Source organism: Cetorhinus maximus, chromosome 16, assembly GCF_964194155.1.
Source record: "Cetorhinus maximus chromosome 16, sCetMax3.hap1.1, whole genome shotgun sequence".
NCBI classification, from domain to species: domain Eukaryota; kingdom Metazoa; phylum Chordata; class Chondrichthyes; order Lamniformes; family Cetorhinidae; genus Cetorhinus; species Cetorhinus maximus.
The window spans coordinates 25282071-25309885 of record NC_135894.1 but is presented as its reverse complement, the minus strand read 5'-3'; the positions used below and the strand labels follow the sequence as shown (position 1 = coordinate 25309885).

Below are 27815 nucleotides of genomic sequence, written 5' to 3'. Positions count from 1 at the left end.
TTTCAAAATCATGGGGGGTCTGGACAAAGTAGATAGGGAGAAACTGTTCCTGCTCATAAATGGATCAAGAACCAGAGGGCACAGTTTTAATGTGTTTTGCAAAAGAAGCAAATGCGAGGTGAAAAAAAACTTTTTCACACAGCAAGTGGTTAGGGTTTGGAATGCACTGCCTGGAAGTGTGGTGGAGGCAGGTTCAATTGAGGCATTCAAGAGGGCATTGGATGATTATTTAAATAGAAACAATGTGCAGGGTTAAGGGGAAAAGGCAGGAGATTGGCACTAAATTAAAATGCTCAGAAAGCCAGTGCAGAGACAAAGGGCCGAATGGCCTCCTTCTGCACTATAACAATTCTGAGATTCTGTGATGTATGGGTTATTTTCTGGGAGTATTAGTACTGCTGGGAGAGGTGGAGAGAAGGGCTTGAGTTGGAGGATAGCCAACCACGAATTGACTGCAGGCTCAGTCTGAAGTCTGGATCCCATTTAAACCATATGATGCTGCAGTTTCTAATGAAGTTCCTGCGTCAGAAGATTTGAGACAAAGTTAGAGTACAGCTTCCTGCGATCCACCACTTCAGTTTGTGAGAATATAAATTCCTACTTGAAGCTTTAGAAGTGGTGAAAGAAGGAGTCGTATTTGGCTGGACTTTTTGAGGATTATACAACAGAATCTTGATGTTTGATCAAGACAAGAAATAAATGCTTTCGCAAAGTGTCTTCAGTGTTGTAACAGCATCAGCCTATTTCATACGGGTTAATGGTGGGATACACAACGATTTTCGGAAGTTTTTTCTGGCACTTGGCTACTGAAACGAGATCAGAAAGGAAAATCAGTCTTGCTGATTGATTTCAACCTTTTCTCAATGGATCGTTAAAACAGCTGAGTACTGGAATATACAATAAATCTGCTTTCTGGCGAATGATGCTATACTTACAAACTGCTACACAATTTCAGTGATCAGACTTAAAGCGAGAGAAACTCTAATTCTTTGCCAAGCAATGTAATACTGAACTGTGATTGTGCTACTCTGTAAAGCCATCGAACCTGATCAACAAAAACAGCAGCAACGCTTAACTCTGCAGATCAAAGAGTCAGAATGAAACTGCGTTATGGTGTTTGTCTTCATGTCGTCATTTTGTCATTTCTCCAGCTGTTACAAGGAGATTACTATGAGCATGACTCCAGGCTGGTAGGTGAACTGATATCATTTATGCATTGTTCGCTAAATAAATTACTCAAATGTTTCCAAGACTGTCAATTTACTAAAGTGGACTGTGGCCAATGAATGTGATAATCATTGCAAACATGTATTTTAAAAACCTGAGGTAATGAATTGTCTCGCTATTGTGGAACTGCACGTGATCCTTGGCTGTTTTAATATTGAAGGAATGAAAATGGATATGTATATTTGATGCTTGGCTCCTCTGAGAGCTTAGTCAGTTTGTCGTGTGCATAGCAGAGTAATGTAGAGTCAATGGGCAGAATCTTATGGCCCCGTTTCAGCGGGGACGGGGCCATAAAATGTGGCGAGACATTCTAAACCTCATTGACTTCAGCGGGAACGTAAAATCTCGCTGCCGTAAAATTCTGCCCAATGTGTGTATAAAGTGGGATGTCCTTATTGTATTTCTGCTGACTATATCACTAACATCAATCAATAGAGAAAAACATATCACGCAGACCAAAATGTCCACGGGTTGGATTCTCAGTCACGGTGAGTTTTAGGTGAGCTCACCTGAGCAGCGGAGAAAATGTTGCATTTGGCCTCAATTTAGGAAAAGAAGATGCTGTTGAGGATTGCCACCCCCATCAGCTACCCACCTACCTTATCCCAAAGGACTGGGCCTGGTCATAACACCTGTCATGGTCAAATTGCCAGCTGACACATGAACAATGGTTCTGAAGGAGACCTGTGGAGCCAAACTCCAGTCAGGAGGGGAAGGGAGGGGAGAAAAGGCAATGTTCTGAATTTTTGGGTTTATAGAGGAAGAGTACCTCAAATCTTTGAATATTTATTTTGATATAGAGCTTGCACGAAAAGTACTTTCACCTGTATGTTCTGAAAGAAGATGAGTAGAACTATTCTCTGCACCCTTAAATTTGCACCCGCTATACAGAATCCTCCATGTGCTGGGAGATCTATTCTCCTCAGCACCTGCAGTTCCATCATGGCCTTGATGCATTGTATTGTTATGCATCACAAATTGCCTGGTTAGCTGTGTGAATCATTCACTCCTACAATGAACCTGTATCGATGATAACACAAGACAACTAGGGCTTCTGGACTGGAAGTGCAAACTAGAGAATCCTTTGCTAGCTCAGACTCAGCCATATATGGACAAAAAAAAACACCTCATGCCTTTATTTGTTCACTATTCAGGTTCCAGTTATGGCCCAGTGGGTAGGGCACCTTCGTCTCTGAAATCAGGTCAAGGGATCAAACCCCACTCCAGAGACTTGAGACAAAATCCACTGAGGGAGTGCTGCATTGACGAGGTGCCATCTTTTGGCTGAGACTTAAAACTTCTCAGGTGGACACAGTGCTCACAACACTCTTCTGAAGGAGGGCCTCCTAGTTTGACTAGAGTTCTCCAATATTTATCCCTTAACAGCACCAATAAAACAGATTATCTGGCCACTGCTGTTTGTGGGAGCTTTCTGTGTGCAAAATGGGCCACTGCATTTCTCTACATTACAATAGGGACCACACTTCAAAATAGTACATTGGCTCTAAAGTGTATTGGAACTTCCAGAGGTGGTGAAAGGTGCTATAGAAATGCAAGTTCTTCCTTTCGTTGTTGCCCAATGCAATCCAGTTGTTCAGTGTGTGTTGCATGTTGACTATAACATCCTCATCCTCATTGCAAACCTTTCTTTTAATTTTATCTAACCTATGCTCAACACACACCCTCCTGTTTGCTGACGCTATTCCTCTGTGTCCCTGTTCTCTCCTTCAGTCTGCAGTCATCATTCCCTACACTCTGCAACATGCACCCTAAACTCCTGTCTACCACCTTGAATGCAACCATCAAACTTAATATCACCATCGTCCTGCCATGATCCCAAATTCCCACTGAAGTAACTGGGATATTTTGTCATGTGAAAGATATTCAAAACTGGATGTTGCCTGCCCTGCATTTCCCCCTTTCCCATTCTGCCCTGCACTTTTAAAAATTTTATTGTGATAGCCCTCACATTAAACGTTTCCCTGTGGGAAATCTGCAACATATTGAAATTAATTCTTATCATCTTGGGACCAGTGTTCAAGGGCGACAATTTGGGAGTAACCGGAGCTACTGATTTGAAGATACCAGTGACTCTGAAGGCAGGAATTGTAGCACCCAGTGAGATGTTGCAAGTTTGTTCGGGGTTATGGTCACTTTTTAGCTGCATGTGGGGCTACACTGCTGCAGCTGTAATTCTATATTATGGATCTTTCACATCAATCCCTTACAAACACCAGAGAGAAAATTCTTTCACCTCTTCGATCTTGTTTGAACTCGAGGGGAGGTTGTATGCCTAAAAGACTGGTGTGCAAACCAACTGCATCCCCTGGATATCTCATGGGAATCAGATTTAAGTTTAATTCCCCACATGTAAATTTGACCCAAAGGTTCCTGACTAATGTGCATAGTTTGCAACTTTCTGTTCTAGTCATACAGTAAGGGTAAGTTTATAAACAGACTCTATGCTCCAATCTGGTACTTAACTGATCCATGTTGATATCATGAGAAAGTGGCAGAATTTTACCCTGGTGGGATTTTACAGTCCAGCCAAAATTAATGGACTTCTGAGCAGCTCACCACAATTTACAGCCCCAACCTGCTGTGACAGGCCGTAAAATTCCGCCCAGTGAATCTGAAGTGCAAACTGCTTTGAGATCACAAGTATTGCTTATGTAAATAGCAGAAAAATCACCATATTACAAAGCTGGTCAGGGTGAAAGTCAGCAGGAATTAATGCAGTAATTGTGGATTTTTCTAGATTTGGAATAAATTTTGAGGTCTGCAAACCTCCAATCAATGCTGTCCTCTGCTGTCTGAGATAAAAATTTCAACAGATTTCCTTAATTCCATCGAGTGAAACTCTGACTTTCTTGCTCACGGAATTACTGTGGTGGTAAAACAACCCTAGCCTTCCCAAATGGCAAATTCCTGGGAATAGAGAGCCTGCTACTGCAGTGAAGGCGAATGCCTACACGTGAATTCGAACCAGCATTTGTGCTTAGCGTGCAAATAATGTATCATCGTTCTGTACATTGGCAGTAATCTCATATTCTCCACATTCCTAAAATTCCATTTGGGAATATTCCTGTTTAGCGCACAATGTTATAAAACTTAGATTAAGATTTTGTCTCTCCTTTCACACCAACTAAAGGCAGGCACACAAATGTACTCATGCTTGATATTAAAGCAATAGAAAGAGCCACCTGAAAACACAGAAACTTTATGGCACAGAAAGAGACCATTTGATCTATCATGTCTGTGCCAGCCAAAAACGTTAACCAGCCTAATCCCACCTTCTGGCTCTTGATCCTTGTAGATTATGGCACTTTAAGTGCACATCCAAGTACATTTTAAATGTTATGAAGGTTTCCTCCTCAACCAGCCTTTCAGACAGTGAGTTCTAGATTCCCACCGCCCTTGGGTGAAAAAACTGTCTCAACTCCCTCTAATCATTCTACTGATCACTTCAAATCCATGCCCCTGGTTATTGACCTGCTTGCGAAGGGCTTCTTCCTCTATCTAGGCCCCTCATAATTTTATACATCTCAATTAAATCTCCCCTCAGCCACCACTGTTCAAAACAAAACATTCCCAGCTTACCCAATATTTTTTAACAGTTAAAATCTTCCATTCCTGGCAATAGCCTCATAAATCCCCTCCATACCCACTCTCGTGCAGTCACATCCTTCCTGTAATACAGTGAGTTCTGGCATAAGCTCCCTCCTCTTACATTCTATACTTCAGCTAATAAAGAAAGGTATCCCGTATTCCTTCTGGACACGTGCTCCTCGATCCCTCTGTTCCTCTACACTTCTCAGTATCCTAGCCATGTATTGTGCCATGGTTCTGACCTGACTAGTCCACTGGTATCTTCCTGCGGTCTACACTTGCTTTCTCATTATCAAACACATGGCCATGTTTTGTATCATCTGCAATCTTCTTAATCATGTCCCTTACACTTAATTCTAATACAAACAAAAGCAAGGGACCCAGCCTGAGCCCTGCGAAACGCCACTAAAACAGCCTTCCAATCACAAAAACACCCATCAATCATTACCCTTTGCTTCCAGCCACTAAGCCAATTTTAGGTGCAACTTGCCACTTTTACTTGGATTCCATGGGCTCTTACTTTTCTGACCAGTTTGCATGTGAGACATTGTTAAAAGCCTTGCCAAAATCCATGTAGACCACATAAGACTTGCTATCCCTTCATTACCTCAAAAAATTCAATTTAGTCAGATACCGACTTCCTATAACAAATCCATTCTGACTGCCCTTGATTAAATGGTTTATACTGTCCCTGAAATTTTTTCCAACAATTTATCCACCACCGAGGTGAGGTTGACTGGCCTGTGATTACTCAGGCTACCCCAGCCTTACTACTTTTTAAAATAATGGTATGTTAGTAGTCCTTCAGTTCCATGCCTGTAGACAGTGAGGATTGGAAAATGATATTCCTATTGTTGTTTCTTCCCTTAGCAGCCGAGGAACACTTTATCCGGGCCTAGTCATTTATCCACTTTCAAAGATGCTAAACACCTTGACATTTCATCCCTGTTTATCCCATCCAATATTTCACACTCCTCCTCATTAACTACGATGTCTGCTGGGTCCCCTCTTTTGTGAGGACAGACACAAAGTATCCATTAAGAACCAAATCTTCCACCTCCATACACCTTTTCGGTTTCTAATCAGCCCTACTCTTTTCCTTAGTTACCCTTTTGCTCTTTACATATTTATAAAACATCATTGGGGTTTCTTTGATTTTTAGTTGCCAGCATTTTTTTCATGTTCTCTTTACTTTTCTAATTGTCTTTTTAATTTCACCCTGCACTTTCTATACTCCTCAAGGCTTTCTGCAATATTGAACACTTGGTATCTAACCATGCGTTTTTGCCTTATCCTGTCCTGTACGCTCTTTGACATTCAGTGGGTGTTGGGGGGATCTAAATTTGGGAGCTCCACTGTTTTTCTTAGTGGGAACATATTTGTTCTGAACCTGATTGTAGCATTGCTGGTGGCGTACTGATAGTGTCACTACACTAGTAATCCTGGGGCCCAGGCTAATACTCTATGTGGGGGGTGGGGGGTCGGGCATGGGTTCAAATTCCACCACAGCAGCTGGTGGAATTTAAATTCAATTAATAAATCTGTAACTGAAAGCAAGTCTTAGTGATGGTGACCATGAAACTATCATCAATTGTTGTAAAAACACATCTGGTTCACTAATGTCATTTAGGGAAGGAAATCTGCCATCCTTACTCAGTCTGGCCTACATGTGACTCCAGACCCACAGCAATGTGGTTGAATCTTAACTGCCCTCTGAAATGACCTAGCAAGCCACTCAGTTCAAGGGCAATTAGGGATGGGCAACAAATACTGGCCTTGCCAGTGATGCCCACATTCCATGAAATAATAAATTTAAAAAAGATTCATCTAAATAAACTAATTTAAATCAAATCTCAGGCTTTGCTGGCCTGTATAGATCAACCAGGAACAGGAGTAGGCCATTCAGCCAGTCGAGCCCATTCCGCCATTCAGTTAGATCATGGCTGATCATCTACCTCAATGCCATTTTCCCTCACTGTCTCCCTATTCCTTGGTGTCATTAGTCTCCAGAAATCTATTGATTTCTGTCTTGAACATACTCTATGATTCCATAGCCCTCTGGGATGGAGAGTTCCAAAGATTCACCACCTCTGAGTGAAGAAATTCCTCCTCATCTCAGTCCTAAATGGCTTGTCCCTTATTCTGAGAGTGTGTCTCCTGGTTTTAGACTCACCAGCCAGGGAAAACATCTTATCTACATCCACCCTGTCAAGCGCTGTAAGAATTTTGTAAGTTCCAATGAGGTCACCCCTCAATCTTCAGAACTCTAGGGAATACCGGTCCAGTCTCCTCAATCTCTCCTCATGCGATAATCCTGCCATCCCAGGGATTAATCTGGTGAACTTCTGTTGCACCCCCTCTATGGTAAGTACCACACACACTGCATAACCTCACTGAACAAAAAGTTATTTTAAAACCGGAATAATGTCTTAATCAATGAACATAGCTTTAGTTTTACTATGTGCTATGTATTTAGTAAAAAAAAAAAGTTGTAAATCTGAGTCAGTGGGATGATGCAAAACGAACAGTGCTGTGTTACGTTTCTGGCTCTTTTCCCTTCCAGAAGCAGAGGCGAGCGAGTTTAGAGCAACAAATCAGAGCTGCTTCCAATGTGAGGGAATTATTGTCAATTATTAACTCATCAGATTGGAAACGGTGGAAATGCCGTCAAAAATTAAAATATCTGGCAGGCTTTGACACACGATCACGCTCAACCAGGTTCGCTTCTCCATACTATGATGCAGACACCCTCAAATGTAAGCTTATTCAATTCCAAGCATCTTCCTTTATCCTTCATATATTTAAAGTAAAGGTGGGGCATTGCATTTACAGCATATCTTCTATCTGTTTTCAATGTAGCCATCGATGATGAATGGCAGAGGACTCAATGTGTCCCCAGGGAATCCTGTGTTGATGTTGCTAAGGAACTTGGAAGAGGCACCAATACCTTCTTCAAACCTCCATGCGTGTCTGTATTTCGATGCGGTGGATGCTGCAATGAAGAGAGTCTGGTCTGCAAGAACATCAGCACTTCCTACATCCGCAAAGAGGTGGCTGCCACATCGCTGGCTTTTCTGTGCAGTTTATTGTATTGTTTAAGGTTGTAAATATTGTTCACAATGGAAAGTTAGTTGGTTACCTTTAGTACATGGAAGCTCTAGTATTCTTCCAAATGAGCCTTCCTTGGTATTTTCCACTTAATAATTTCATTACACACGGATAACCTTCTGATTGATGACTGCTCACAATGATGCCTCAGTGTATAATTAGTTGGTTATTACTGCATTCTAGGATCTCAAACTGCTTTCTAGAGGGATCTCACACTTTAAAGCTTCAGTATATACAATAGTGCTGAACTATGCTGCCAATTTTGTCAGCATTGCTATAAGTGCATTAATGAATATTTCCACCAAGTTTAGATTGCCTGTGTTGTAACCATGAAGACAGGCCAAAACCGAGACCAACAATATAAATTACTTGGTGTTTAGCCCGTCAAGCTGCCTGTCTTCTGCTGCATCCACCTCTCCATCCATCTTAACCACAACCTGTGGTGCCCATAATTGGGCTGATTTGAAATTTGAATCCATAAGCTGCTGAGAATTTCTTCTTCTTGAGTTGCCTGCTCGAAAATAGGTCTGACCCATGACACCACAATCTCCTCTACCATAGGTAGAGCAAGGAGGCAGGTCCTGAATCCACTCCAGCCAGAATGGGGGTCAAACCCCCATGCTATTGGCAGGACCAATCTGACCCGCACCAACCATCCAAACCAACTGGCATCCCAGTCCATCAGGGAGACCGAGCCGCGGCAGCATACACTTTTATATTCATGATGTAGTCTGGAGCTGCAAATAATGATGGTGGATGCTCCAGTTTTCTTTCCATCACATGGCTGACCAGGCATCTCTGCCACTCTTACCACCTGCCATTGGCATACGTTGGAAGGATTTGCAAGTTGATACTCAACCTGTTTGACCGTGTCATGAATACACCTTCCTTGGCCATCAGGTCCTCGAGTGGGACTTGAACTCTGAGCTTCTGGCTCAGAGGCAGGGACACAACCCCCTGTGCCACTGAGACTTTATACATACTTATTTAACAACAGGTAGTTAAAACTGTTTAGACTGATCATCCATTAGTTTTATCGGTTGAAATTTCTATTTGCACAAACCCAGGAACATAATAGAATTTATTAGATAAACATGTCCAAGTAACTGTGATTCATGTAACCTTTATTTCCCTTATTAACTAGACCTTTCACTGGGAGTGACATCACAGAAATAAGTGTAAATCAGGAAATGGAAGGGAGGGAGGAACTCAGGAAAATTGCAATCACCAGGGAAGTGGTATTGAGCAAACTGTTGGAGCTGCGGGCTAACAAATCCTAGGGTCCTGATGGACTTCATCCAAGGGTTTTGAAGGAGGTGGCTAGTGAAATCATTGATGTGTTGGTTTTAATTTTCCAAAATTCCCTAGATTCGGGGAACGTTACATCAAATTGAAAAATAGCAAATGTAAATCCTTTATTCAAAAAGGGAGGGAGAAAGAAAGCAAGAAATTACAGGCCAGTTAGTTTAACATTTGTTGTAGGGAAAATGTTAGAAGCTATTATTAAAGGTGTTATAGCAAGGCACTTAGAAAAATTCAAGGCAATCAGGCAGAGTCAACATGGTTTTGTGAAAGGGAAATCATGTTTAACCATTTTATTGGAGTTCTTTGAAGGAGTCACACGTGCTCTGGATAAAGGGGAACCGGTGGATGTACTGTACTTAGATTTTCAGAAGGCATTTGTTAAGGTGCCACATCAAAGGTTATTGCAGAAAATAAAAGCTCATGTTGTAGGGGGTAACATATTGGCATGGATAGAAGATTGGCTAGCTAACAGGAAACAGTAGGCATAAATAGGTCTTTTTCTGGTTAGGGGGGATGCAATGAGTGGTGTGCCACATGAATCAGTGCTGGAGCCTCAACTTTTTACAATTTATATAAATGATTTGGATGAAGGGATGGATGGTTTGGTTGCTAAATTTGCTGACGACACAAAGATAGGTAGGAAAGTAAATTACGAGAAGGACGTAAGGAGGCTACAAAGTGACATAGGTTAAGTGAGTGGACAAAGATCTGGCAGGTGGAGTATAATGTGGAAAATGTGAAATTGTCCATTTTGGCAGGATGAATAAAAAAGAAGCATATTATCTAAATGGTGAAAGATTGCAGAGCTCTGAGATGCAGTGGGATCTGGGTGTCCTAGTGACTGAATTGCAAAAGGTTAGTTTGCAGGTACAACAAGTAATTTGGAAAGCTAATAGAATGTTATTGTTTATTGCAAGGGGAATTGAATACAAGGGGAGGGAGGTTATACTTCAGTTATATAGGGCATTGGTGAGACCACATCTGGAGTACTCTGTACAGTATTGATCTCTTTATTTAAAGAAAGATGTTAATGCATTAGAATCAGTTCATAGAAGGTTTACCTGGAATGGGTGGGTTGTCTTATGAGGAAAGTTTAGACAGGCTAGGCTTGTATCCATTGGAGTTTGGAAGAGTAAGAGGTGACTTGATTGAAATATATAAGATTCTGAGGTGTTTCTAGGGAGTGGATGCAGAGAGGATGTTTCTTCTTGTGGGAGGATCTAGAACTAGGAGTCACTGTTTAAAAATAAAGGGTCGCTCATTTAAGATAGAGATGAGGAGAAATTTTTTCTTTGGAACTCTCTTCCTCAAAAGGCAGTGGAAGCAGAATCTTTGAATATTTTTAAGGCAGAGCTAAATAGATTCTTGATCAACAAGGGGGTGAAAGGTTGTCGAGTGTAGGTGGGAGGTTACAATCAGATGAGCCATGATCTTATTGAATGGTGGAGCAGGCTTGAAGGGCCGAGTAGCCTACTCCTGTTCCTAGTTCGTATGTTTGTATGAGTTTGAGGATGTAAATTGGTACATAATTGGCTAGCCTCAGTAGTGGAAAAGGTCATGTAGATTGGAAGAACTGGACTGTCTCTCAGATTTTCTTACCTTAGCCGGGCAAGTAGTGAAGAAATATAATTTGTTCAGAAGTGCATGGATTTACTCACTGTGTACAGACAAGCTAAAAAGGGGATTTCTACCTAATTTAGTAAATGTTATGTTTCAAAAGCTTCTTCATAATGGGTCAGATTTTGATGTCAAAGTAATGGTGAGTTTAATGGCGCTTACTGTTACTAGTGTGTAAATCATCTGGCAATGTGTGTCAAGGAACAGAAGTAGTGTGAGTTGCATCACTCTGCTTTTTGCCTGGTGAAAATGATAGATCCTCAATTGCCCCATGGGTATCAAGAAATTGTTGCATTTGCACCTCAATTGTATAGTAACTGAAAATCAGGAAATCAAAGACTTGCTAAATACTTACTTTGCATCTATCTTCACAGCAGCGGATGAGATAAAGTACCAGAGATAGAAGGGAAAATTAAATTAAATTTTTTAAAATCTATTCATTGGATGTGGGTATTGCTGGCTAGGCCAGCATTTATTACCCATCCCTAATTGCCCTCATTCACTTTCTTAAGACTCAGCCACATTGCTACGGATCTGGAGTCACATTTAGGCTAGACGAGGTAAGGATGGCAGATTACCTTTCCTAGAGGACATTAGTGAGCCAGATGGGTTTTTATGACAATCAGCAATGGTTTCGTGGTATTAGACTTTTAATTAGTTCCAGGTATTTATTGATTTAAATTTCACCATCTGCCGTGGTGGGCTTTGAACCCAGGTCCCCAGAGCATTGTCCTGGGTCTGTGGAATACTAGTCTAGTGACAGTACCACTATGCCTACCCCAGCCAAAGGGAAGAACTTACCAGGTTTAATATAAGTAAAATAAAAACTGGTAATGGAAAAACTAATTAGACTAAAGATGGATAAACCACCAGGACTTATGGTTTCCACCCCAGGGTATTAAAAGAAGTGAGAGAGGAAATTGTAGATGCTTAAGTCATCATTTTCATTGATTAAGCAATTGACCCCTTAGATTGAAAAATTATTAGCTATTCCATTATTTAAAATGTGTAGGAGAGAGAAACAAGGGAATTATAGACCCATTAGTCTAACATCTGTTGTGGGGAAGTTACTCAGTTGTTATTGGCGATAGAGTGACCGAATACTTGGGCAGGTAAGAACTGAGCAGAGAGAGCCAGCATGGATTTATAAAAGGTAAGGTAGGTCTAACAAACCTAGCTGAATTTTTTAAGATCTCTAACATGGTAGATAAGGCAGTGACTCTGGATGTTATTTCTGTGGTCTTCGCAAACACATTCGATATGTTTGCACATAAGAGACTGTTAACAAACATGAGAGGACATAGAATTGGAAGCCATCTATTGACATGATTAACAAATTGGTTGGGAAGTAGGAGATAGAGATGAGGGATAATGGGCATATCCACAAATTGTCAGCATGTGACCAGTGGTGTCTCTCCAGAATCTGTACTGGGGCCTAAGCCTTTCACTACAATTAATAATGACTTAGATAAAGGAATAGAGAGCCGTATATACAAGCTTGCTGACAACACTAAGTTAGGTACGTATTGTAGGTGGGAGCAGCAAGTTGCAAAGGGTTATTGATAGGATTGAGTGACTGGGCAAAACTGTGGCAAATGGAGTTCAACATGGAGGAGTGTGAGGGTCATCTACTTTGGACCTAACATAGATAGATCAGAAGTATTTTCTAAATAGTAAGAAGTTAGGAATTGTGGAGGAACAATGACATTTTTGGATCCAAGTAAAGGAATGACTAAAAGTTAGTGGACAGGTACAAAAATAATTTAAAAGGCTTTATCTCAAGAGGGCTTGATGCAAAGGATGGAGGTTAGGTTACAGTTTTATAAAACTCTGGTTAGACCACATTTGGCATATTGCATTCAATTCAGCACCTTAGGATGGATATACTGGTTTTGGAGGGGCTATAGCACAAATTAACTGAAATTACAATAGTGATATTGGATTAAATTATAAAGACAGGTTGCATTGAATAAGCTTGAACTTTCTTGAGTATAGAAAATTAAGGGACAACCTAATTGAAGTGTTTCAGGTAATTAAATGAATTGTTAGGTGAGAGAAATTATCTTCTCCAGTGAGTATGTCCAGAACAAGGATGCTAAGCCTTAAAATTAGAATGGAGTCGTTCAGGGATGATGTCAGGACACACTTCTTTAGGTAGAGGAAACGGGGAAACTCTCTCCCCATCCCCAAAAAGTTGTTGAGGCTAGGTTGACTGAAAATTTCAAAACCGAGGGCGGGATTTTCCGGACCCAACGCTTGTGGGCATCGTCGCGGGCAGGACGGGGAAATTTGGAGAGTTGTTGACCTTTTCAGCTCTCTGAATTTTCCCGTCCTGCCTGTGATGATGCCTGCCAATGCCAGGGCCAGCAAATCCCGCCGAGTGATTGATTTTTATTCTGCAAAAATGCCTATTGTCAGAGTGGCGGACCAAAGGTAGATGGATAGAGTTAAGATACAGATTAGCTATGATTGAATTAAAGATCTTGGTTGAGGGGCTGAATGGCTTACTCTTCTTCCAATGTTCCAATAATTGTCGATTAAACTCACTGCAGAATGTAGGAGCTGATACTTAACAATGTAAGTACCTTTTCAATAATAAGATTTATGCCCTTGCAATGCCACTCAACCTCTCCAGCCCAGAAAAGGAACAATTGAAACTGTGGAATTTCACTCCCACAGTTAGTAAATTGTTGTTTGAGGTGTTTTTAAAAACATAAAGATAAATTTTATCTTCTTTTCCTCTTTCATTTTAATCTTTCTTTCCGTTTTTCATTTCTGTACCTAATCTGACTAAATTACCTTAATTCCTTCTCCATTGTAAAATCATAGAATGGTTACATCACAGGCTACCATTCAGCCCATTGAGCCCTAGCTGGCTGTCTGCAAGAGCAACTTAGTTAGTCTCACTCCCCTGCCCTTTCCCTATAGCCTTGCATTTTCCCGTTCAGATAATAATCCAATTTTTAATGTCTTTATCGAATCTGCTTCCATGGGCAGCATCTTCCCCCCGTCGGAGGGGTTGTGCAGGAGCAGGCAGGTTCCGGATCGGTGTCCTCGGTTGGAGGCACGCCGCCATTTTACAAGGGCGAGCCAATTAAGGCCCGCCCAGCGTGACGTCCGTCTGGAAGCACTGTGCGCTCCCTGTGCAGGGGGGGCGGGGATTCCCTGGGCAGGTCTGTGCACTCGTAAAAGCGCACAGGTCCCCCTGAGGCAAAGTGCCGCCTCAGGGAGATCGGTTGAACTTTTAAAAAATTTATCAAAGGTAAGAAAAAATTTTCCTGACATGTCCCCTCATGTGACACATGAGCTGGGACATGTCCAATACTTTTATTTTTAAATTTTCCAAACAGTTTAAGTCCCTCATGAAATCTCATCCCGCCCATGGATGAGGTTTTATGCTTTTTCGGAAGGCTGCCTGGGCTCTCCGCCTGCCCGCCAACCTTAAGGTTGGACGGGCAGGTCCATTAATCATTTTAATTACTTTTTTAATGGCCTTAATAAGTCATTTTATGCTTTGGCAAGCGGGCCCCACCCCCGCTCGCTGGTCGGAAAATGCTGCCCCATCACACTCTCAGGCAGTGTATTCCAGATCCTAACCACTTGCTGCATTAAAAATAAAGCTTTCCCTCATTTTGCCTTTGATCCTTTTGCCAATCACCTTAAAACTGTGACCCCTGGTTCTTAACGCTCCATCAATGGGAAGTGTTTCTTTCCATCTACTCTGTCCAGACCCCTCATGACTTTGAACACCTCTATCAAATCTCCTCACTGAGGAGAACAACACTTCTCATCTCTTGCTCCAGATTCTTTCTCCATCCTTATTCCCCATTGGTCAATGATATGAGGTTGATCCACTTGTTGCCCACTTGCACTTCCAGCAAAATGTTTTTGAGCTGAAGAGCAATGGAAAGGTTATGCCCTGAAAATCTGGGCTAGTGTTCTCTGCGTTACTCTGTCACTGAGAATTCAACTTGCGGTTTTGAAGTAACATGAAGAGCAACTGCAGTGTAATCGGAGCAGAATCCAACATTGGGAAAATAAGACTTATGTGAGCTAAAATTCAAAAAAACGTTAGAGACTACGTAACCAAGTACAAAGATGATAAATCATTATTCCACTTATCCCAGTGGTGGACCAATAGAAAGCTAAGTAGATTTTTATACCTTTGTCAGTGCCACTGTAACTCAGTTCAGTAATTTTAAAGGGTGAATGCAAAAGTTATACAGAACAGCAGTTTTTAAAGGAATGGCAAAGTTAAAGTAAAATATTGCAGCATGGAAAATTATTGAATGATGGCAACATCAATATGGATGTCAAAAGTATAGCAATTTAATAAATAGTTTATTTGTGTGATGCATTGCAGAAATGACAACCAAAGCACAGAGTCTGAAATTCTGGTAGTGTTGCAGAGCAGAAGTGGGGCTGGAACTTGGAACACAATTGAAATTTGCCTTGTTTCTCGTCTCATTTCAAATCCAGTCTGAGGGAAGATGATGAGTCTTCCATCAGTCTCCTTCCATGTTCAAAGACTCCCATGAGTGAGGATTCCTGGGCGACTCCAGAAATTCCAGCCATTATACTCTCCATAGTCCCAGCGGCTTACACCAGCTGAGGTCACAACAGATTCAGTATTGAACCAGACAAAGGCCCCTAACCCTAACCTTTAAATATCTGGCCTAATATCTTTTCCTTTTGATTCCCCATTAAAGCAGCAAGATGCCACATCAATCTTCCTCACCTCATTCAGAGTAGGTGCGTCTATTGTGTCTATAAGAGTGTAGATACCAACCTTTAAATGACGCTGGCCCCAGGTATCTGGGATGGGGTGGGTTGCACCTGACGGTGTCCAGGAATGCTGCATTGTCGGGAAGTAGTATCTTAAATTTCCAAGACCTGTAGTTTTGTCCTGCCTTATTAGCAGAGACCTAGAAACGGCCCCCATACTTTATTTGGAAGGAAAAATACAGAGGACTGAGGAAGCATGCATTATCAGGTGCTCTTTGGCCTCAGGTGGGTGATTCACCAGCAGCAGCCACCAACTCGCTGATGGTGCAGCCAAGCAATGAGGAGCTGCCGGCTGGTGGGGCCTCCACCCCTGGGTTCCTTGATGGTGGTGAAGGCCCACCGCTGCCCAGTTAAGTGCCTGATTAGCACTTCACCCCACAGGCCTTCCCGAAAAGAGACAGCACAGGCTTCTCACTGGCTCTCCAGCTGGCAGGTCAGATCTGGCCCCATCATCTACATTAAACACCGCCCTCTGTGTCTATTATCTTAACAAAGGTGTTAACTCTTTTATAAATTATTCTCTTTATTAAAATAGCAGAAATAAGATTTTGTTACTAATATTGCACAACTAAATTTCAGCCATGTATTCATCAGTGATAAAGGAAGGGAGATACTTTGGAGACAAACGCTTATCTGCTTCAGATTATTATGCTAAAACAAGGAATGGTTATTGAAATGATGTCATGAATATTTCACTTGTATTTCTAGCTCTTTGAGATCGCCATTCCACTGACCAATATACCAGAGCTCTTGACTGTCAGAATTGCGAACCACACTTCTTGTAAGTGCATCTCCAGTCGACATACCTATTCCATCATTCGAAGATCAATCCTCACCCATGAACTAAACAGGTAAATTAAATCCTGTCCCACCTAATGATACTTCTGATAAAATCACTCTTGGAAATGCAATAGCCAGCCCTGAATTGAACCAAATGCCGTTCCAGTGCTGCATTTTTACCTAATTTGAAAACAGAAAAATAAAGCTGCTTTGAAAATGTTAAAACGTGGCTTCCCTGCACAGTTCCTGACACTGTAAACTCTAAACCTCAGCCAGGCTGGAAGGAGGGAGATGCTGAGTTCACATAAGATGCTTACCCAGCTGGTTCAGAGGAGACCAAGCTAAATGGAGGGTGACTTACTACCAAGACATATTGTGTATATACATAGTTTTTATAGAATAACAAGACGTGAAGTATAATGAAGTCACTGTTCTGACAGAATACCAGCTCGCCAAGTACATGCAGCAAGTAGCGAGACTTTATTTAGCGTTCATTGGTTATAGCATGGCTATAAGCAACCTTTCAAAACAGTTTTACTGTTAGCAGATAAAATCAGAAAATGCTGGAAATACTCAGCAGGTCTGGCAGCATCTCTGGAAAGATCATAAGAAATAGGAGTAGAAGAGGCCATTTGCCACCTGGAGCCTGCTCCACCATTCACTAAGATCATGGCTGACCTGACTGCGGCCTTAACTCCACTTTCCTGTCTGCCTCTCATAACCTTTGGCTCCCTTGTTCATCAAAAATTTGTATAATTCAGCCTCCACTGTCCTTGGGGAAGAGAATTCCAAAGTCTAACGATCCTCTGAGAAAAAATTCCTCCTCATCTCCAATTTAAATGGGAGACTCCTTATTTTTAAACTGTGTACCATAGTTCTAGTTTCTCCCGCAAGGGGAAACATCCTCCCAGCATCCACCCTATCAAAGCCCCTCAAAATATGATATGTTTCAATAAAATCACCTCTAATTCTTCTAAACTCCAATGAGTACAGGCCCAACCTATTCAATCTTTCCTCATTAGACAACCTGTTAGACATGAAAAACAGTTAATGTTTCAGGACTGTGACCTTCGTCAGAACTTCAGTAAAAATTAAAGTGGTATTTCGACATCTGTAAGCACAGCTGTACACTCTGCCAGGCCATAAACGTTGTTTCATAATACATTAAATCCCAAAGTAACAGTGTGGTTGAATGGTGGCACTCAACTTTTGACTCCAAAGATGGTTTGGTTTCGAGCTACATTTTAGCACTTTTGCTTAGAATCTAGCTGATATTTCATGGCATGTAGCATTTAGTTAATTTAGGAGTTATATATTGTAGAGGATATACACCAGTGTAAATGTAACAGCAGGGACAACAGGACTAATAGGCTGCTGCTATGACTTCCAGCTGTCTGCATGATGAGAATCACTGCTCCAGGGGACTGGTGTGGGATAAACAGAAATGCCACTGTGTGAGCTCCTCCGTTCAAAGAGAAGATGGTGACAAACTCTCTATTTTAAAAATTTGTTTCAAGATTTCATACATTACAAAATAAATAGGTGGAAGCTGCACTCTCTCAAACGCGTTTCTTTTGTGTCCAGAGCTCTCTCCCATTGCAGAACTGGCTATCTGTGGACCCTATATGGAGTTCAACGAGGAAGTGTGTGATTGCGTTTGTAGGAACATGGAAAGCCATGAAACGTGCTCGCAGAAACAAAAAGCATTTGATCCAGATTCCTGCAGGTAGGAACACTGATAGCAACCGGGTTAATGTGAGAGGCTTAAAGGAAAGCAGTAAGAACAGTAAACTGTCGCTATCTTATGGCAAGGATTATTTGAATCCGCCATTTTATAACCTGTATTAGATTACTAAGCCATACCTACAGCACTTACCCCAGCCTTGCTCGATCTATCCAACTTTAATTTGATCTCTTTTCCAGAACTGAATATTAACAGGCCAAACACTGCAAGGACATACCACTGCAAGGTATGTCCTGTCCACAAAAAGCAAGACAAATCCAGGCCAATTACTGCCCCATCAGTCTTTTCTCGATCATCAATAAAGTGATGGAGGGAATCATCAACAGTGCTATCAAGCGGCACTTGCTTAGCAATAACCTGCTCACTGACACCCCGTTTGGGTTCCGCCAGGGCCACTCAGCTCATTACAGCCTTGGTTCAAACATGGACAAAAGAGCTGAACTCCCAGGTTGAGGTGAGAGTGACTGCCCTTGACATCAAAGCAACATTTGACTGAGTATGGCATCAAGGATCCCTAGCAAAACTGGAGCCAATGGGAATCAGGGGGAAAATTCTCCATTGGTTGGAGTCATACCCAGCACAAAGGAAGATGGTTGAGGTTGTTGGAGGTCAGTCATCTCAGCTCTAGGACATCACTACAGGACTTCCTCAGGGTAGTGTCCTAGGCCCAGCCATCTTTAGCTGCTTCATCAATGATCTTCCTCCCATCATAATGTCAGAAGTGGGGATGTTCACTGATGACTGCACAACGTTCAGCACCTTTTGTAACTCCTCAGATACTGAAGCAGTCCATGTCCAAATGCAGCAAGACCTGGACAAGATCCAGGCTTGGGCTGACAAGTGGCAAGTATCATTCGCACCACACAAGTGTCAGGCAATGACCAACTCCAAAAGAGCGAATCTAACTATCAACCCTTGACATTCAATGGCATTACCGTCACTGAATCCCCCACTATCAACATCCTGGGGGTTACCATTGACCAGAAGCTGAACTGGACTAGCCATATAAATACTGTGGCTACAAGAGCAGGTCAGAGGCTAGGAATCCTGCAGTGCGTAACTCACCTCCTGATCCCCTAAGCCTGTCCACCATCTACAAGGCACAAGTCAGAAGTGTGATGGAATACACTCCACTTACCTGAATGAGTGCAGCTCCAACAACACGCAAAAAGCTCAACACCATCCAAGACAAAGCAGTCCGCTTAATTGACACCCCATCCACAAACATTCACTCCCATCGACGCAAAGAGGTAGCAGCGTGTACCATCCACAAGATACACTGCAGGAACTTAACAAGGCTCCTTAGACAGCACTTTCCAAACCCATGACCACTACTATCTAGATGGACAAGGGCAGCAGATAGATGGGAACACCACCACCTGGAAATTCCCCTCCAAGCCACTCATCATCCTGACTTGGAAATATATCTCCGTTCCTTCACTGTCACTGGGTCAAAATCCTGGAACTCCCTTCCTAACAGCACTGTGGATGTACCTACACCACATGGACTGCAGCAGTTCAAGAAGGCAGCTCACCACCACCTTCTCTAGGGCAATTAGGGATGGGCAATAAACGCTGCTTGACCAATGACGCCCACATCCCAAGAATTAATATATTTAAAAAATTACAAAACTCAGTGGAATGAGGGAAGAGCCTTTAGGTCATCGAGCTGAGTTATATATAGCTTGGTGCTCCAGAGCATTGTCAGGCCATGGTTCCCTCAGACACTAAATGAAAATTGCTTCTGTAACTTTCTGCTGTGACAAAACTTCTGATATTGTTGGTCACGATGGAGGAAACGTTAGTTTAGTTTCTTTTAAACAGCCGACCTTACTCCATTAAAACAGACACAGGAATCTCACATGAAAATATCAAGTGGTCAGCTGCTGAAGCTGTCTAGTAATAATTATGTTATAGAAAGTTTGGAAAAAGCTTGCATTTCAATCAGAACCTTCCTATACTTTCTGGCACTTTTTCAGCAGTGCCATTAGCCAACTGGATGGGGCTTGTTCTTATTGGATGCACTAATTCATAAAGTTTTTCTACAATAAATGCCTCAAGGGCAGAATTTTTAGCTCAGCGGGCATGCGCCCGACCCGATCTGGCGTGAAATCACACGAGATGACGTCGGGCGAGTGTCCTGGCGCCATCCCACACTTCGTGATATTTTGGTGGGTGGGTGCGTGCAAAAGTCGGAAGCGCACCTGCCGAAAATTAAGAGGGCAATTAAAGTCATTAATGGCGCAATTGTCTTTAATTTTACGTTGCCCGTCCAGCCTTACATTTGGCAGACAGGGAAATCGATAAGGCGGCCTTTGCATTTTTCATGAAGCCTCATCCAAGGGCGGGATGAGGTTTCTGTGATGAAATGAAATAACAATAAAAATTGGTGGACAGCATTTTTATCATGGACAGAATTTTACCCTTGGCGGGGGCAGGCGGGAAGCTGCCCGCTGCCCGCAATCAGCAGCGCACCGGGATTTTACATGCATGAGTCATGGCCTGGGAATGAGCGCGAAGGGGCGGGCGGGGGCAAGTGGGGGCTTAATGTCTGGCGGGTCCAAAGGCGACCTGATGGCCGATTCAAATGCAGCCCCTGAAGGACACGGAAGTCCTGTGAATCGAGACTGTAGCGGGTGGATATGGCAGGCGAGAGGGCAGGTCGGTGGGGCTGTTGGCCCCATGTTTCTCAGATGAGTGCCTTGCTGCCCTCCTGGAGGAGGTGGCAGCTAGGAGAGAAACACTTGTTCCCAGAGACGGGAGGACGAAGCCCCCTCCCCCCCACCCCACCCCACCAAAAAGGCCTGGGAGGAAGTGGATTCTAGCGTCAGCTTCAATCCAGTGCCAGAAGTGCTTCAACAATCTCCTGCGATCAGGAAGGGTGAGTACCGTGTTGGCATGGGTCACTTTGCAGAACAGGTAAGAGCTGCCCATCCCCCCATGAACCTCAAAGGTGTTGGAGTGTGAGTGGCAAATGTCACTGAGGCAGAAGCCAGCCAAGGGGGTGAGCCCTGGCTGCTTGGACTGAGTGCTTTGCAGCTCCAGAGTCACAAATCAGCTGAGCCCTGTGAGGTGTTCCTCAGGTGGGGTTGGCCAAGCTGTAATGGCGCTGCAGGTAGAGAGCAGACCAATCAATGCTTCTCTGTCCTTTCAGGAGAAGACATCCCATAACAATGCTGAGAGGCAGCAGACTGGCGGGGGACCCCCACACCTCCTAATCCTCAGTCAATACGAGCAGGAGGCTCTGGAGCTAGAGAGGTGCCATGCACCTCGGTCAAGCAGCCGCGGTGAGGTTGGGGTGCCAGAGGGAGGTAAGAGTGCAGTGCACTGAGGTGAGAATGTGGCTTTTTGCAACCATTCCAGTGTGGTCTGTATATTGATGTGAGCCACGAACCTGGAATCCCCATTGATAATGGAAAGATGAGGGCACCATGATGCATATCTCTGTCTCATCAGGGTGCCAGGCACGCACAGTGACAGTGTAATGAGTTAAACTAATGACATGTCCTTCTTCTCCCTTTTAGGCTCACCAGCAGCCTCTCGTTGTGAGGAGCCTGAAGGCCCACCCCTGACCCCTGAGGACCAGCATGCTGAGCACGCACCAGCGTCACAGCCTCTCTGTCAAGCAGGCACCAGCGCAGATACCAGCACCTGGGTGGGCATTAGATTGCTGTCTAGTATCTCGGTGCACATTGGTGAGGGTGCTTTACACTCGCTTGAGGTACAGGTGGAGACAGAGAGTGCCCAGGACGCCGGCAGTCCAAGGATGGCTGGGGACCAGGACAATGCTCAGTCGAAGGCTGATGACGGGCCTCTGGAGTCGTCCATTAGGCGGCAGATGCTGGATTTCCAGTGGGGTGTGCGGGAGGATCTGGTGGAGATACGAGGGTATGCGTGTCATGATCTCCGTTGTGGAGGAGTCCCTGTGGAGCGTCAGCAATGCGTTGACCCTCATGGCCAAGTGCACTGCCTCCTCCATGGAGAGAGTGGCGACTCTCATGGAGAGGCAGCTCCAGGGACGCAAACGGGTTCCTGGGGATGCGCTTGGACCTGCACCCCTCACACCGGCAATGACCTCAGATGGTCAGTGTTAGTGTGGGAGATAGATTGGGCACCCAGTATCCCAGCTAGGTGCCCAACTATCAATGGTGAGCAAGGAGGTCCAAAGCAACCTTGGTGCACGAGCTGCCTGTCACCTCTGCTGAGGGCATAGGGCTCCTCTCAGGGTGCTCCGGATGAGGGCAGCAGCTCCTCTGCCCCTCTACCAGCCACCGTGGCATCTGATGAGGCTGCGGCGACTGGGGAGATGCCAGCCGTGGCACTGGCCGCTCCCTTCCAGGCGGGGCCAACACAAGCTCCAAGGCTCAGAGGATGTCTGCCGAGGTCACCAAGGCCAACAAGTCAGTAGGGTCAGCAGGCTGCCTCCAATATCAGTGCCAGCAAGGGGGGAGCACCTAGACACAGCACTCGCTAGCGAAAACTTAAAGCACCTTAAGCACAACACGGGCTGATCATGAGTGACATTTGTTTCCCCATTTTTCTGTTGTTTTTTTAATGGTGTGATGTAAAACACCAGTCAGTGTTAATTTCTGCAATGTTTGTCAGTCAGCAGTAAACGAGATGTTTTTATTTGCAACTGGCCTCTGGATGCTTCATTTGTTCTGTTGATGTGGGGTAAGCCATGATGTTATGATGTACGTGTGACTCCTTACACTATGCCACTGCAATAAAGTTTATTTCGTTGACCAAGGAACTGGTCCTGTTAGGGATCGAGTATGGAGCCTGCAGCCCTGGCATGTGGTGATGTTTCTTATTTGGTCGGCTAACTGAAGGAGCGTTGGATCAAAGTGTCCCAGGTGTCCCTGCCTACCTGGAGGTTACCCAGGTCTGCGTCTATGCCCTCAGCGTTCTCCTGACGGTGCTCGTCCTCAGACTCACTACTGGACTCATCGTCTGTTGCCTGTGCAGCTGCGTCAACATCTTCTTCCTCCATTGTGTCCCCCCTCGCCAGTGCCAGATTGTGGAGAGTGCAGCATGCAACCACTATCAGTGACACATGATCTCGGGAGTATTGCAGTGCAACCCCTGAACGGTCCAGGCATCGGAAGCGCATCTTGAGAAGACCGATGGTTCTCCCCCACAGCCCTTGTTGAGGCGTGGCTCCTGTTGTACCGCTGCTTGGCCCCTGTTCTTGGGTGGCGAGGCGTCATGAGCTACATTTTGAGCAGATAGCCCTTGTCACCCAGCAGCCATCCATCCAGCTGAGCCGGAGCACTGAAGAGCGCCGGCACCTAGGAATGTCTGAGGTTGTAGGCGCCGTGGGAGCTGCCTGGGTACCTTGCACAAACTCGCAGAATCTGCATCCTGTGGTCACACATTATCTGCACGTTCATGGAGTGGAAGCCCTTCCTGTTGGCGAAGGCACCGGGCTCACCTGCTGGCACCTTGATGGCCACATGTGTACAGTCTATAGCACCCTGGACATGGGGGAAGCCAGCCAAGGCCGCGAAGCCTCTGGCTCACTCAGCCTGGCTGTCCTCGTCCGCATGGTAATAAATGAAAATCCATTCATGCCTGAACAGAGCTTCTGTCACCAGCTTAACGCAACTGTGGACAGCTGTGTGGGAGACTCCACACAGATCCCCCACTGATCTCTGGAAAGAGCTGGAGGCATGGAAGTTGAGGGCCAACCGTGATCTTCAGCACCACTGGCATGGGGTGTCCACCCACACAATTGGAGCTGATCTCAGGGCCAATCCTCTGACAAATGGAGATCATTGTCTCCCTTGAGAGATGGATCCTCCTTCAGCACTGGACCTCAGACATATTGAGGTAGCTGCTTTGCCGCCTGTAAACCCTGGCAGCAGGCTAGTGGCGTCTTCTGCGGCCCCTTCCGCCTTGGGCTTCCTGCTGGCCCTGTGCCCCTTGTGCCTGCGCCTCTCCTCCCACAGGTCGCTCCCCTGGAGGCTGAAAAGGGACACCTGGCCTCCTCTCCCTTCTGGCCCTCTCTCTTCATCGTCAGAGGAGGTGCCTCCAGCGGAGACCACAATCCCCATTACCAGGGTAAGGGAAGGCTGTCTGATACCTGGAGGGCCCCACACGGTGTGAATCCTCTGGGGGCCTGGAAGACAACACTGAGTCCTGAACTGAAGCCTCTAAATTCTTTGAATACAGCTCTGAAGTAAAATGAAGCTGTCCTGTTCACAGCAAGTGATATCCTAAACTCCTCACTAATCGCTTTGTCAAGGCCAATGACCTCTCTTATCCCTGTGGATGAGGTTTTGATAATTGTGGCCTGCCCGCCTGCACGTTTTGCCTGTGCAACGGCCTGAAAATCGCACAGGCTACGTAAAGTCTGAGAGAATTGGTGTCTCAAGGGCCTTAACTGGCCACTTAATTAATGGTGGGCGCGCGTCCATCTACCTAAATATCGTGAGAGTGCACGTTGATGTCGGCACGTTTGGCCGACATCAACGTGCTTTATTTCACATTCAGGCATGTCGGGCACGCGCCCGCCCACCAAGGGTAAAATTCTACCCTATATCTTTTTTTAGGCGCAAAGCTGAAACTGCTGTAGAATAAAGCAAAAAAACATTGTATGCACATTGCTTCCTGTGCCTCTGCACTGAGTGACGTTTCATCCTCTGGTGATTTCAACTTCCATCTTAATTAATCATGGTCTCTCTCCTCTCAGTTCTCTGCCCTCTTATCCCTAAACCTCTCTCTCCATTTAAAGTGCCTGACCCGTATTGATAGCCACCCCCTGACCTTATCACCTCACTTGGCCTCACAAACCCCATTGTGTCAATCACAGTTAAGGCCGTCTTTGATCACTTCTTTGTATCACTCTCCCACCCACAATCCTATTCCCCCTCCCAGTGCTACTCCTCCTATGTCCGCCCCTGGGGAAAAAAAAACTCTCCCAATTCACTTACAACTGCATTTTCAAAATTCCAACTGGCCAATTTTTAGCCTTCCATCCCCCACAACATTTCTGCAGCTATTGATTTGCTGAACTGCACCCACAGTTTTGAAACCCTAGGTCCCATTAAAACTATTACTCTCTCTCATCCTGGCCATTTGCCCCAGTACAGCCTTCACCTCCTCGCCCTTAAGCCATATATAGCAACCCACTGCCAATCTGGGCAGACCATATAAAACTCTCATCAGCTGCTTCTCTTATCTGCCAAAAAGGCTCACTATTCTAGAATGACCTTGGAGTGTAAAGGTAATCCCTGGCTTCTTTCCTGTACTGCAGTCTTCTTAAATTCCTCTCCCCTGTCTCCTCCACCCTCACCTGTAACAATAAGTGCAAGGAGCTCATAGATTTGTCACTAAGCTTGAGACCACCTGATCAGCTGCCTCTGCCATATCCCTCCCTTCCCCTACCCCACTAGGTTAAACTTCCTTTAATGTTCCTCTGCTCTATTCCTGAACTCACAATGTGCTCTAGCTTCTCATCTCCCCTTAAGCCCTCTTCTAGCTCATCTTATCTGAGACACACCTCCTGCTCCCTTGACCTTAATTCCACTAAACTGCTAACTACCCAACTTCCCCTCCTGGTCCCCATGTTAGCCAATATTGTTAACGGTTCAGGAGATAGCATTTCCCTCACCTTCAAATCTGCCATCATCATCTCTCTCCTCAAAAAATTCACCCTTCATCCCTCTGTCCTTGAAAACTACTGTTCCATCTCCAACTCCTCTTTCTCCTCCAAAATCCTTCAATGTGTTGTCATCTTCCAAATCCTATCTTTCCCAGAACTCCCATGTTTGAATACCTCCAATTAAGTTTCTACCCTTCCCATTGTACTGAAACAGCTCATATCATAGTTACAAATGACACCCTTTGTGACTGTGTCCTTCTTGATCTGTCTTCAGCCTTTGACATGGTTGACCACACTATACCCCTACGATACCTTTCCAACTATCATCCAGCTGGGTGGGACTGCACATGCCTCGTTGCATTCTTATCTATCTAATCACCGCCAGAGAGTCACTTGCAATGGCTTCTCTTCCTGCTCCTGCACTGTTACCTCTGGTGTCCCCCAAGGATCTATCCTTGACCCCCCTCCTATTTCTCATCTACATGCTGCCCCTCAGTTTATATCATCTGAAAACACATGCTCAGTTTTCACATGTACACTAATGACACCCAGCTCTACCTCGCCACCACCTCTCTCAACTCCTCCACTGTCTCTAAATTATTAGATTGCTTATCCAGCATCCAGTTTTAAATGAGAAGAACTTTCCTCCAATTAAATATTGGGAAGAATGAAGTCATTGTCTTCAATCCCCGCCACAAACTCCTTTCCCTAGCCACCACCCTATTTCTATCTCTGTAGCATTGCCCATCTCTGCACCGGCCTCAGCTCATCTACTGCTGGCCTTTATGCCCTTATACCTTTGCTGGCTCTATACTTTACAATTCCAACAACACACTCCTGGCTGCTCTCCAACATTCTACCATCTGTAAACTTGAGGTCATCCAAACTCTGCTGCCTGTGTCCTAACTTGCACCAGGTCCCATTCAGCCATCACCTGCTGCGTTTACTGATCTAGATTGGAACCTGGTAATGCAACATCTTGATTTTAAAATTCTCATCTTTGTTTTCAAATTCCTCCATGGCCTCACCCTTCCCTATCTTTGTAATCATCTCCAGCTCCAAAACCCTCAGATATCTGTGATCCTCTAATTCTGGCCTCTTGCACATATCTGATTTTAATTGCTTGACCATTGGCTGCCACTGCCCTACACTCTGGAATTCCCTCCTTAAACCCCTCAGTCTCTTGCTCTTTCATTTAAGACACTCTTTAAAACCTATCTTTGACAAGAATTTAATCATTAGTCCCAATATCTCCTTATGTGGTTCGGTGCTAATTTTTGTTTGATTATGCTCTTGTGAAGCATCTTGGGATGTTTAATTACATTAAGGCACAAAATCGACATGTTATTGTGTCCATGTTTTCATAAGGTTATTAACAAGAGGCCTTGGCTCCTTGAGCACTGATTCAGTTTTAAATTGTCAATTTATCAACAGTTTGTAAGCTACTCTGTGTTCTTGTTGCAGTTGTGTGGACAGACCTGCCTGTCTATACCACAGCAGATCCTGCGCTGTGGGAAAAGTCTTCAATGATAAGCACTGTCAGTGTGTGTGGAAGAACAAACGTTGACATATTATACAGAGGAAAGGCGACTGGATTTTGACCTTAATAAAAGGGCTCGTTCTACATTTCTGCTTTGTTTTAAATTATTGATATTCTATGTAAAATATTAAACCACTTAGCAGTAACTGAAGTCTCAAGTCTATCATTTCCAGACTGTGAGGAACGTTATCTATAGGTAAAAAAATTCTGTACAAATTCTCTGCTGAATTAATGGTCAAAATGCACAATGTATTGCAGCATCCTAACACTCAGTGTTACTTCTCTCCCCGTTTATTCTCCCCTTCTTTCACATCAACCCCATTCTAATTCCCAGCTAGTCCACAGTCAACTTGTTCCTCTGCCAATGCTGTCTAAAAAGAGGCATTCAGTGTTCGCTATTATTTTGTATTAAGAATATAAAAGAAATGGCCTAGGCTCTCAGAGCAGAATAGCATCAAGGTAGAAAGACGTGAAACAAATGAGGCAACTCAGGT

At 44.2% G+C, this 27815-nt stretch overlaps 1 protein-coding gene across 1 annotated transcript; it reads left to right on the top strand.

Moving 5' to 3' along the window:
* The first annotated feature begins 576 nt into the window (after positions 1-576).
* Positions 577-27467, top strand: vegfd (vascular endothelial growth factor D). The gene is made up of 7 exons (XM_078559525.1): positions 577-1190; positions 7400-7592; positions 7696-7886; positions 16360-16502; positions 17822-17913; positions 18016-18157; positions 27246-27467. The coding sequence occupies exons 1-7, from the start codon at positions 1098-1100 to the stop codon at positions 27346-27348; spliced, it is 957 nt and encodes a 318-aa protein (XP_078415651.1). The 5' UTR covers positions 577-1097; the 3' UTR covers positions 27349-27467.
* The last annotated feature ends 348 nt before the right edge of the window (positions 27468-27815 follow it).

Coding starts and splice junctions, on each gene's coding strand:
- vegfd (XM_078559525.1), top strand. CDS start 1,098: ATGAAACTGCGTTATGGTGTTTGTCTTCATGTCGTCATTTTGTCATTT. Junction 7,887..16,359: donor CTTCCTACATCCGCAAAGAG/GTGGCTGCCACA, acceptor TTGTATTTCTAG/CTCTTTGAGATCGCCATTCC. Junction 16,503..17,821: donor CTCACCCATGAACTAAACAG/GTAAATTAAATC, acceptor TATGACTTCCAG/CTGTCTGCATGATGAGAATC.